This window comes from Melitaea cinxia, chromosome 9 (assembly GCF_905220565.1).
Source record: "Melitaea cinxia chromosome 9, ilMelCinx1.1, whole genome shotgun sequence".
In the NCBI taxonomy this organism is placed as follows: domain Eukaryota; kingdom Metazoa; phylum Arthropoda; class Insecta; order Lepidoptera; family Nymphalidae; genus Melitaea; species Melitaea cinxia.
In genome coordinates, this window is record NC_059402.1 from 1,470,471 (window position 1) to 1,483,672 (window position 13,202).

Sequence of the window (13,202 nt, forward strand, 5' to 3'; positions counted from 1 at the left end):
ATATAATTCACAATACCTCAAGTGGTATATCTTCATTAAATACTCTTTGTGTATCCGCTCGACACTCACACACACACGCGGTGCGCGAGCGCAGGTTCGTAGACACCTTTTGTTTTGGGACACTTGGCCAAGGATTAGGCCTTTTTATGCTTCTACGTTTTAATTTAGGAATGCTCTGAATATATACGATTTTATTTAGCATATTTTTCTTCGCTGAGACCTCTTGGAGACGCAATTTATTTGTAAGCATACATATTAAATGAGCAAAACGGTTTTTTAATCGTCATTTTATTGTTATATTCTTATAAGATTAAGCTTATGGTTTTACTAATCTTGGTACTCTACTAACTACTACTAACTTGGTAGTAACTCTATTACTTGGTATATTACTTGAAAAATTAAATTGTATCTTCGCTTGCTACATATATTTCGGTCTATATGATATTATACAGCTTAAAATCTCAACAAATAGAAATCTCATCAATCTCCTTTGGTTCCACAAAAATATTCCTAAAATCGCTTCTATAAATCCTTAGATTGGTGAAGTAGAACAAAACCTTCAGCTTCATTACTTAAGAAAGTATAAAATAAACATGAAATATCTTCAAGTTTATAATATTAATAAAATATGAATAAAATAAATATCTTATAACATACACACAGGATCGCCTGCTCCTAATATAAGCAATTTCATAATTTTGTTATAGGTAACAGTCGATTAATATAACTAAAAACATTTTTTTTTTGATAACTATACATAGAAATAATATACATATAAATACAAATATTACACCCAGACTCAGACGAGAATCGAACCCATAACCCGCGGAACAGAAAGCAGAACCACTACAAACTACGCCAACGGGCTAGTCAGTTTATTATAAATGTATGTAGCATAGAATAACCTTGTTTTTGGATTTTTAAATGTCACTTTGAACTTACATTTAAAGGCAATAAGCTGCACTAAAACGAAACATAAATAATTAAAATAAAATATCTTAATAATACCTGTCGTTTTAACGTTTAATTAAACCGTTTAAGACTTAAAAGATAACCTATCTTTTAACTCTTACATAGAAAAAATAAATAATTAGAATTAGAAAAAAATCATAATAAAATAATCTCTCGCTTTGGTCCTTAATAAGTGTCAATTTTAAGAAAATTATGTGAAAGCAGATTTGAGACACATATATATTCTTTGTTAAAAATAAATCACTTTAGAAATGTAACTATTCTATTTATTAAACATAAACATAACCAAGAACTACTCCTTCTAAAGTTGGTATAAGATCAAACGTTACCATGCTGAAAGTTATTCCCAGATGAAAAGGTTACAAGAGCGCTGGCAGTATTTCCCCGATGAAGCGCGTTACGGATCCTCTGGAAATAATGAGTTGACCCTTCTATCAGTACGAGTGAAAAGTTTACGAGAAAAGGGATTTTTTTATAGACAGGAATAATACTTATGTAATGTACAAAATAAATTATGCATATTTTTTTTTTTTGTTATAGCTAGCCCGTTGACGCTGTGTGTCTGATCCTGCCTCTGGTCCAGGGGCTGTAGGTCCGGTTCTCGCCGCGAATTCGGATGTAAGATGTGTATTTATTTATATACTTATCATTTGTATGTATTTCTTAAAAAAATTATTATATAGCTATATCAAATGGCTATGTGTATTTGTACGTATTGGTCTGCCGTGTAGCTACGGCAGTAAATAATAGAGCCCCTCTGTTCCCGTGGCTGTCGTAAGAGGCGACTAAGGAATAACACAGTTCCACTACCATCTTGGAACTCAAAAAGCCGACCGATGACAGGATAACCATCCAGCTGCTGGCTTTGAAATACACAGGCCGAAGATGGGCAGCAGCGTCTTTGATGCGACAAAGCCATCCCTGCGGTCACCAACCCGCCTGCCCAGTGTGGTGACTATGGGCAACACACATGAGTTCGCGCCATTTTTGACGTAAACTTGTGAAGGCCTGTGTCTAGCAGTGGACTGCGATAGGCTGAAGTGATGATGATTAGTGATGATCAATTGGATGTAACTTGACACCAGAATGAAGTTGCTTACCTTAGGAACAGACGACCGTGTGTGATGTTAAAGATATTTATTTACTTTTTAATCTCTTTCTATTTTAACTTTAAATTAATTTTTAATTAATTTAACTAAGTATCTTTATGCGTATTGGAACATATTATCGTATATATTATTATTGTATATTATGTATCGTATATGTATGCGTGTATGTGTAAGTATCATATTATTTGTATCTACGTGTGTATACATTATTATGTATGTTTGCATTTATATATTGTATAATTATGTAATTATTATATATTATATTTTTATTCTCAATATGTTGAGATTGTACACGCTAATTTTACGACTGTTTTATAATTTTCCTGTAGCAGGACTACTGGATGAGATTCCATCAAGAAAGAATGTAGTATTTGCTCCTTCATTTATCATTACATAATGTAAAACAAAATCACTTCCCGCTGTCCGTATGCTTAGATCTTTAAAACCACACAACGGATTTTGATACGGTTGTCTTTAGTAAATAGAGTGATTCCAGAGGTAGGTTTATATGTATAATACATGCATAATATAGTAGAGGAACACTGATAGTTTTTGCAACCGTACGAAGCCGGGGATAGTCGCTAGTACATAAATAAAGAATTGTATCTCACTTCCATTTTAACACCTAGGCCATCAGTTTTATTTTACATTCTGGGTATATATGGAATTACACAATAAGACTTAATAGGTCTTTGAGTTAAGGGTTGGAAGTGTTTGTCTTTATAAAAAAAAAACATTTTTTATGATATAATATTCCACTATTTTATTATTGAAATTGTTCAATAGTCAGTTACCATTTAATCAGTGAAATGTAAATAAAAAATTTAATACGTATAGTTCAAAATGACCGGTCAATTATGGAAGTTCTCGAGGGACTTGAGTTCGCATCCCAGTCGGTAAAGCTGCATTTTTAATTAGCAATTTATATCATTAAAAATTTACATCATTTTTGATTTTAAACAATTTATATTAATATAGACACTATAGCTAAAATCAAGATGGTTTAAAAATGTAATAGGCTTGTCTTCCATTTATTATACACTAGCTTCTGTCCGCCACTTCGTCCGCGTGGATATGAAAAAAAATACCCCAATTTTGATACATTCTTCATTGGTGCTCCGCTCTTATTGGTCTTAGCGTTATGATATATAGCCTATAGCCTTTCTCGATAAATGGGCTATCTAATACTGATAGAATTTTTTTAAATCGGATCAGCAGTTTCTGAGATTAGTGCGTTCAAGCAAGCAAACAAACAAACTCAGTTTCATACTATTAGTATAGATAAGTATTGTGAAATTCTTATGAATTCGAAATATTTATGTTTTAATATAGTTATTTTATGTCTTATTTACTTAAAAACATATTTCTCTTTTATAGAGTAACGATCTCTGAATTAAATTATGTATATAGGAGTACATATATAAAGATCGGTAAACACATAAGGATGAAAATACTCGATGTTACGTCGGTGTGAACACGTGTCTGGGTTCAGTCACCAGACCGAGACCACGGGAGGTGTATTGACTTCAATTGTGATTGTAATTCCACCTTTATATAAAATATATTCATAGATTTACTTACGTAATCCGCATGAGACATGTCGAAGATGATTATGGCTTCAAAATGTTATTACATATTTGCCTTATTGTATTGACTCTGGAATACTGTTTGTAGCCTTCCAGGTCAGAAAATATGACAGCGCTATATATATAATTAAATAGAAACTTCATACATTAAAAAATTTAAATTAAAATGAATATATTGTAATGCGTAGCTTTGTTATAGAAAACAAATAATGAAAAAAAACTAAACTAAAAAACTATAAAAAAATGGATTGATTCACTGTTGTATTACTGTCTGTTCACACACCAGAAAAAGGTTTCTAATTTTAAAAATATCTAGTATTGTTAAGAGACGGTATTTGAGTTTATTTTACCAGACTATTTTATTACGACTAGCTGGTCCCGCGACTTTGTCCACGTGGAATTTAACAAAAAAGTTATTGTTCAGTTCGCAGAGTTATAAAATAAATACATTTCTAAAATAAAAGTAGCCTAAGTTACTCCTTACTACATCAGCTACTTGCCAGTGAAAGTCCCGTCAAAATCAGTGCAGCCGTTTCAGAGATGTCTGGTCTGTCTGTTTGTTCTAGCCGGTTTCATACAGACAGACAAAAATTGTAAAAAATGTTTTTTTGATATATGTATTGTGTTTACATCCATATGCATTTAGTAGAAAGCGGTTATTTCAGTATTACAAACAGACACTCCAATTTTATTTATTTGTATAGATTTAATATACAGAATAGTATAATATAAAAGATAGCTAGTGACCTCTGACCGTTCATATTTTTTTACACGAAAAGTAATCACCAATATATTGTATACTGAAACCTTCTCCGAAACACGCTGCATCTTTTGGTATAAGTATTATTCCGATCGGTTCAGTAGTTTTCGCAGTATAAGCGAACAAAAAAAACCGGCTCTCCATTTATTAGTATAGATAATATCCAGTCTTATACAAAACATTGTTTATGTATTCACAGTAACAAAACACAAAGAATCAAACAGTACCTACAGAAATAACATCTAATCTATCTTTAGCTAATGTTATTCGAACGAATAGCTCCACGTAATACCTAATGTTTTTGTCCGTCTGTCCGCCTAGACCAAAGTCGTTGAGGTCACAATGGACGATTTCGTTTGTTAAATATCATTGGCTTGTCATTGAGGCTATCAAGGTGAATTATATTTGTTTTTAACGAGTCTATTGACAATTCGAGTGTTGTCGTCATCATAGACACGTTACTGTGTGACTGTTTATATATGTATGTATCACGAAGCAAGAAGTTGTTTGTTTATAATTACTTATAATAGCGTTTGCGAGCAAACGAAACAAGACACCAACTCCAATTATACAGACAAGTAATACAACGTAAGTAGACGAAAAAATAGTAAAGTAAATACGCACTGAAACTACAAAACAAGCATCATCCTTAGATTAAAAGTAAGAATCATCAAAATCGGCACACCCAGTGAAAATGTATACGGTATAATACAACGAAGGTCGACGAAAAACTAGTCAAGTTAATACGTATTATTAGATGTAACTCAAAAAGTACTGGTTAAATCTCAATTAAATTTAAAAGTTCTGAGGTAACATACATAATACATTCGCTTTGAGAACCTCCTCTTTTGAAGTCGGTTAAAAAGATTCGGTAATTTTTAACTGTTAGAAAGTAACAAAAATGTTATGATACAATATCTGAGTATAGCAGAATAAATTATGCTCTAAATATAGAACCGTTCGACTGAGGCAGTATATCATCAACCTTATAGGAGATCACAGCTGAATAGTACTGATTTCACGTAGTATTGTGCTACTGTGATGAGTTAGGTAACTGGAATACTCGGGAATACGCTGTGTTGACAGTGCGGATAGGGTCGGCAGCGCACTTTCGATGTATTTTCTTCTGCAGACATCCACAGGCCACGGTTTCTTTTTATATATAACTAGGTCAGCAAATAAGCGTACGGCTCACCTAATGGTAAGCGATTACCGAAGGTTTTAGACTTATATGTATTCGACCTAATCCCCATCCCCCCAGGAGCTCTGGTCACCTTACACACCAACAGGAACACAACACTGCTTGAAAACAGTGTTATTTAGCTGTTGTCTTCTATCAGGTTGAGGTACTACCCCAGTCGGGCTACTCCATATTTTGAACAGGAAATTGCTGCTGTGCCCTACCTCCGTTAAGAAAAAAAAAAGTATTAGAAATAAGAGTAAATCATTTCACGAAATAGAAATGCTACTCATTATTTACATGTAACAGTAATATGAAAACAAAATAAAGTAAGTAAAACCGTGTGATTTGACTAGTTAATTATAATAAGACAACGATGTTTCTTTTTCTTCTGGTAGTTTTTTTACTGTACACGAAAACCTACAAACACGCGTATTATACGTATGGTATAGGTGATATAAAACCTATTCGGATTATCCTAGTGATTCACCTGTCATCAGTCTCCTGGTCGACATAACGGTGAACAGGGGACTGAAATGCGACTATAATGTATACAATTGATTTACAAATAGATGCCAGCGTGCATAATAGATGCGATGACGGGCGACGCGACCAAGGTTACGGGACGACCGCGTTCAGTGTCATTCCTCTGGCTCCTAAATACATACACACTCATACATACAGATATACATAAATGCATACATACATACATACATTAGCCTATAGTTAGACTAAACTCATAAGAGATAAACAGATTTTAATTCAAATTTAACCGTTTAGTAGCAATCTCATTTGTGTATTATTATTATTTACTTAATAATTTTATTTTATTCATTTGGATTAATAGCTTCAAAAATAAAGTAGCGAAGATGTTATGCCAATATCACGAATAGAAATGACACGTGGAAAATAAACAAAATAAAAATAATTATTTAATTTATAATATTTGACGTTCAGTAAAAGACTTAAAAACTTATGACCTAATCCTCAACTTTCATAGCGTATATTTTATCTTATTTTAAACCATCCTAGAATAGCTTATATCGTAAAACACCCACACAGCGTCACACAAGCATAACATAAGTATGTGTCTCCTATTATGTGTGTGTGTGTTACAAGAAAATATTATGTTACAAATCCATGTGTGCTGTAAAATAAACTAATACGCATCTACATTAAAACAGTTATTAAAACCCTATTTAATATTATAAAATAATTAATTTTACAATAAATAATATAATATCTTACACAGCCGCAAAATTGTTTAAAAAAAATAGCAAATAGTTACAACTATAAATGCCCTGACCTATCACAACTAGTAGTATAATAGTGTGTCTGTGTGCCAACCTACCGCAACGTCCGAAACTGACCTTCAGCTAGCGGTCACTGACACCCGAATACTGGCGGAATTCTAACTATGAACTGACGTGACTAATGTATGCCCGTTTTATGTTCGTGTATATTTCATTAAACTAAAAGAGTTTTTAAGTGTTTTATTACGTTCGCTCGTTTGATAGATGATACTTGGTTATGGTCACGGCTTTATTTTAGTTTTTCGATGACTTCGAGATTGTTATATGACAAGGACGGGTAGTTTACGTTATTTTTTTTTTAGTTTTAAAATATACATTTTAAGAGTAACTGCGGACACGACGCGTTGGCGCAACGGTCACAGCACTGGTTTGTGGTTGTTGCGCTGGCGGTTGCGCGTTCAATCCCCGCACATGATAAAAATTTATATTGGCCATACAGATGCCGTGGTCTAGGTGTTTGTGCAGTCCTTGTCGGTTCATCGGTCATCGGTCCCAGTTGTTATCATGTACATCTGATAGCGATCGTTACTCAAAGTAGGGAAATATCCGCCAACCTGCATTTGAGCAGCGTAGTGGATTAACCTCTGATCCTTCTGCTACACGGGGAAAGAGGCCTATGCCCAGCAGCCGGATATTACAGGCTGAAGCATAACTGCGAAGTTTTAGATATAACTAAATACTATTACTGCATTTTTTTTAATCTGGCTAAGTAAATAGCCAGATTAAAATAAAAAATCTTCGCATAGTCACTTAACATCAGGTGAGATTGTGGTCAAATGCCTGCCTATTTCTCAAAAAAAAAAAAAAGGCTAAGTAAATAGATTGTTGACATTTAATATTAATTTACATTTTTAAGGATCAAATAAAATAATTGGTTTCAATATTTAAAATATTTTTCAAAACTAATAAATGTCTTGCCATAAATATAGTAATGTATCATTAGTAATATTTTTGTCATATACATACGTAAGCATGTAATAGATATATCTACATAATGGAGGCACAGTTAATTGATAATTTAATTATATATAATTTGAAAGTAAGTTAATTACTTTACCTAATGAATTAATTACAAAAATACAATAAGTACAACAAAATAAATATAGGTATATGCCAGTATACTGCCAACTATTTTATTTTTATTTTTAAGCTTTGATTTATATTGTATTACGTATATACATGAAATTAGAAATTTTGAGTAAATTAATATTTTGACTAAGTTAAGGTTGCTTCATACCACTGGGTACTATACTTATTTTTTGTAAATGATAATATTTTTGATGTTCGTTAAGTATGTGTACCACCTTATAGCGAAATAAATGTTTTCATTTTATTTAGTTTTCATTTCACATGTATATGTTGAATGTGTTAATTTAATAAAAAAAATATTTTTATTTAAATATTACAAAAAAATACCAACATTATAATACCAAAATTAATAATATAAAACCTCTAACACTAATTCAGTGACACACTGTCAACAATATTACCCAGTCGCGAGTGAACGAACCGGCCAAGGTCACAGAACGGTCTAGACGCAACAATGGTCTAGGTCATGTCCGCCTAGCTCGATTTAGACTTTTTTTGTTCGAATAGACGGTATGAATTATTAATAATATGTTATTACCCGACTGCCAAGGAAGGGTTATGTTTTTCGCGCGTATCTTGTATGTATGTAATATTCTTTACTACCTCATATTTGGTATTTCAGGGGATTATTATGGTATTTCAGGGAGCTATAGGTTTAAAATTATTATCATAAATGTATTTTTATTACATTGTATGCAACTGTTTGTTCCTAAATAAAAGAAAAAAAAAAAAAATATTTCCAGAACTACTGAACGGATTTACATAATTGAGGTATCGTTAGGTTCGTCTTAGCTGCCCAAGTGTTCTTAGATAGGTGACATTAAAAAAATATCAAACATGGCGGCTGCGCGAAGCTATTGTAATTAATGAAAAAACATTTTTTTTCTCGAATACTACAATATGGGTATCAAATTGAAGGGCACGATACAAGGATTTTAAAAAGGTATATCATGATTATTATTACCGTAATACTAATAAAGAAATACAATATTAAAGTTTAAAAAATGTGGACTTTGCTCTTTCCCATGCCTATGCCATGCCAAACTCGCCTCCTAGTCGACGATCAACTTCGGGGTGTAGCCTTTCTAATAAAATACAATGGTTAAAAAAAACATACAATTAAAATTACAAATAAAAAGTAATAAATGGCACACCAATTTACAATTACATTAATAAAATCAATAACAAATACATAATACCAAATACAAACAAATAATTTTAATATTAATTTCATTATATTAAAACTAATAGTTGTTGACTTAAGCAGTCACCTATTTGCTAAAGGCGAGGCTTACGTTGCTTTGAGCAGAGTGAGATCTTTCTCCGGGCTTGCTATCAGTTCTCTTGACCCTAAAAAATTACTTAATCAACCACATGATGTAAACCGTTTTAATGAATTGAACAGATTACGTAATTTGTCTGACTAAAAAGATATAAATAAAATAATAATTAAAAAAAAAAACAAAAAACCCGCCTGCGTGAAGAACAACTAATAGAAAATCAACTGAAAAAGCTGGAACAAGATAAAAATTCAATATGCACACAAAGTCAGCGAAATAAATAGAAACAATATCAAACATTTTGTGCTGTACATTTAAAATATATGAATACGGTAGTCCTTCGAAACTTTATGCAACGTCGTAGATAATATGCAGTCGGAGGCATGAAATTGAAGGATAAGTCAAATCATTCTCTCTTTGTGCATGTCTCCGACATGTGTACTGTGTGGCTACGGTACTAAAGAATATAGCCACCCCCTCTCTTCCCGTGGGTGTCGTAAGAGGCGACTAAGGGATAACACAGTTCCGCTACCAGCTTGGAACTTAAAAAGCCGACCGATGGCGGGATAACCATCCAACTGCTGGCTTTGAAATACACAGGCCGAAGACGGGCAGCAGCGTCTTCAGTGCGACAAAGCCAGTACTGCGGTCACCAACCCGCCTGCCCAGCGTGGTGACTATGGGCAAAACACACGAGTTCACGTTATTTTTGGCGTAAACTTGTGGAGGCCTATGTCCAGCAGTGGACTGTATAGGCTGTAATGATGAGTTGGATGGTCTTCTGTCTTACGAACTGTGAATCTACTTCAAGTAATCTTAAAATTTCAAGGAATTTTCTAATATCGTGTTATAAAAATAGATTACAAAAATTGGAAAAGCCTGAAGAAATTGGTAAAGTCAGAAGATATGAGCTGAATAAAGGAGGAAACGATTAGTTTTAAGTAATAATAATGATATATATTCATTCCATTACATTACATCGTTACATGATTTTAATAGCCTATCTATGTCACAACTATTACTATTAGTTTAAAAATATTGTAAAAAAATAATTTCAGATCTTGTGTAATAGTTCAAATACATGTTAAAACACATGACACTTTTCACCTGATTCGCACAAGCTCTAGAACAACTCTTAATGTAAAGCTTTTAAAAAAAAATTAAAAGTATTCAACTTTAAATATTTTGCTGTAATTAATTTTAAACATGAAATTTATTTTTACCTTTTACTTTTGGTAATTTTGTGTATTGATTATAATTTAGTAAAATTAATTTATTTGCTTTATTGATTATCTTTGAAGGTCATTAAAAATATTTCGACATTTAATTTTGGAAAGCAAGGTTAGTAAAGTAATATATTGAATAAAAATAATTTACGTATTGCTACAATCAAATTGATTTTTATTTATTTTTTAATAGCATTTTTTGCGAAATATGTAAAATAGTATGTTGTATAAAGAACTAATTGAGGTAAATTACTATTTAAACTAATTAAAATGTCTGTGATAACAATACATGACAATGACCTATGATGGCAAGTACTTAATTGTTACAGAATTCAACTAATTTTTGTTTAACTATAATAATAATAATAATAACCCCCCCAGGGGATCACCTTGTCGTGGTGGGGGGCTTACGGGAAGACCACCCCAATAGGGAGATACTGTAATCATAGCCACTTACACCTGAGGCATTTTTAGGTTCTTCCCAACTAACGATTCCCAAACATCCCTTTTTTCATGGAGAATAGTAATCGAATTTATAATTTACGGCCGCTGCCCGGGGGTCGCCGGGGCGCACCTGGAGCCGATGCTGGGTGCCACAGTATGCGAACCATCGGCGATGTGGAGTTGAACAGGCGGGCTCCTATCGACAAGAAGACTACAGCCGGACCTCGAGAGTTGATTAGGCGGACTCCCGATGTTGATGCTACAGCCGACTCTTCGGGCGATGAAACCAATTCTCTTTTTACATCTGTTCCTTCTACTTGCCCTTCTTATATGACAAGAAAATCATTGAACACCAACACTTCACTCGAAAGTGTTGTGCAAGATGTCAATATTGACACTGAGCTTGCACCCATTGAGAGTGCTCATAATCGGCGCAGGCGATGGACACGAGAAATGAATACGTTCATACTGCGTACTTATCTTCAATTAACTGAATTAAATTTAGACACAAGATCTTATCTTGAACCACTCCACTCAAAATTTACAGAGAAATTTCCAAACATGCAAGTTAGTCGACAAAGAATAGGAGATCAACGTAAAGCTATAGTCCGAAACAAACTGTTACCACAAAATATAATAGACCAGATATACGATGAAGTAAAAACAGAATTAACCCAAATGAATAACAGCATTTCGTCACATTACACCCAAAAACCAAAACACCATCATGCTCTACAAGTTGAGTCAGTTAAGTCACAAACACATTGTTTACCCTCAGAAGTTCCTATCGTTAGTAACACTACACAACGCCGGATGAGATGGACCCGTGAACACAATGAAGCAATAATTCGATCATACTATAGAATAACATCCTTAGGCTTAAATAACAGTGCATATCGAAAACAACTGTACAATGATTTCATAAACCGATTCCCTTCATTAACATTTCTAAATGAGCAACGAGTAGCTGACCAGAGGAGAGCAATTGTAAATAATAAATATATCGATAGTAATAGATTAAGTGAGTTAAAGCTAGAAGTATCTAAAGAATTACAAGTAAATAGTAGAGAGATAAGCAACTGCATCGATGTCACAAATTCTGTATGCGATAACACCAACATTCAGTTTACAAATAACAGTAAAAACACTATACAACAACCTTCAGTTAATAATCAGTCATTAATTATGGATACCGTAAACGACTCAGGTGAACCACAAAGTGAAATAATTAATGGAAATAGGCATTTGGAAATTGACCAGATTTTTCAACAAACATTTGAATTTTACAAAAACACTGAACCAGAAAATAGAACTTACATACCCAAACAAAAACCATCCAAAAAATTTGCAAATATAGTCAACTACTTGAATGAAGTAACAATACCTGAGAATGTTAATGAAAATACAGACTTTTTAACACTACAAACTATAATATACTGTGCAGCTTTCACCGCTGCTAAAGCTAATGGGTCAAAAATAAATTTACAAATTCACACACAACATCCTAAAAATAAAACAGAACATAAACCGAATTGGCAGAAACGCTTAGAATGAAAAGTTAAGGAATTGCGAAGCAAAATAGGTAGATTAACAGAATTTAATAATGGCAATAGAAGTAAAAAGGTAATTAATCATGTAAATAAAATAATAGAACAATATAAAGTTCATACTATACACGAAGAACAAAATACAAAAGTTACACATACACTAGATACCCTAAAACAAAAACTAGCTGTCGTTGCAGGTAGACTACAAAGATACAAAGCATGTACTTTAAGATAACAACAAAACATCCAATTCATTCAAAACGAGAAACAATTCTATCGAAAAATTACACAAACTACAACCAACACGCAGGATAACATATCAAATGAAATTACATCAAAAACACCTGATCCGGATTTAGTGAGACAATATTGGGCAAAGATGTGGGAAGATCCTGTTCAACACAATGATCAGGCTAACTGGATACAAACCGAAATATCAAACAACGACGAAACAATACGACCAATGACATTTGAACATATCCCCCTGCTAACATTTGAAAAAGTTTTACGAAATTTACATAACTGGAAGTCACCAGGATCAGATTGTATCCATAGTTACTGGTACAAAAAACTCACAAATATCCATAAATATCTTTACCATCACCTAAATAACTTTATACAAAATCCAGAAATCATTCCATTGTACTTAACAGCAGGCATAACATTTATGATACCAAAAGACAAAAACGACCTCTC

At 32.9% G+C, this 13,202-nt stretch overlaps 1 protein-coding gene across 1 annotated transcript; it reads left to right on the forward strand.

The window, feature by feature from the left end:
• Positions 1 to 11,115: 11,115 nt before the first annotated feature.
• On the forward strand, positions 11,116 to 12,513 carry LOC123656539. Its single transcript, XM_045592208.1, has one exon. It carries the CDS (start codon positions 11,116 to 11,118, stop codon positions 12,511 to 12,513), a length of 1,398 nt encoding a protein of 465 aa, XP_045448164.1.
• The last annotated feature ends 689 nt before the right edge of the window (positions 12,514 to 13,202 follow it).

What these genes read in the sequence shown, in the direction of transcription:
- LOC123656539 (XM_045592208.1), top strand. Translation starts at nt 11,116, where the DNA reads ATGCGAACCATCGGCGATGTGGAGTTGAACAGGCGGGCTCCTATCGAC.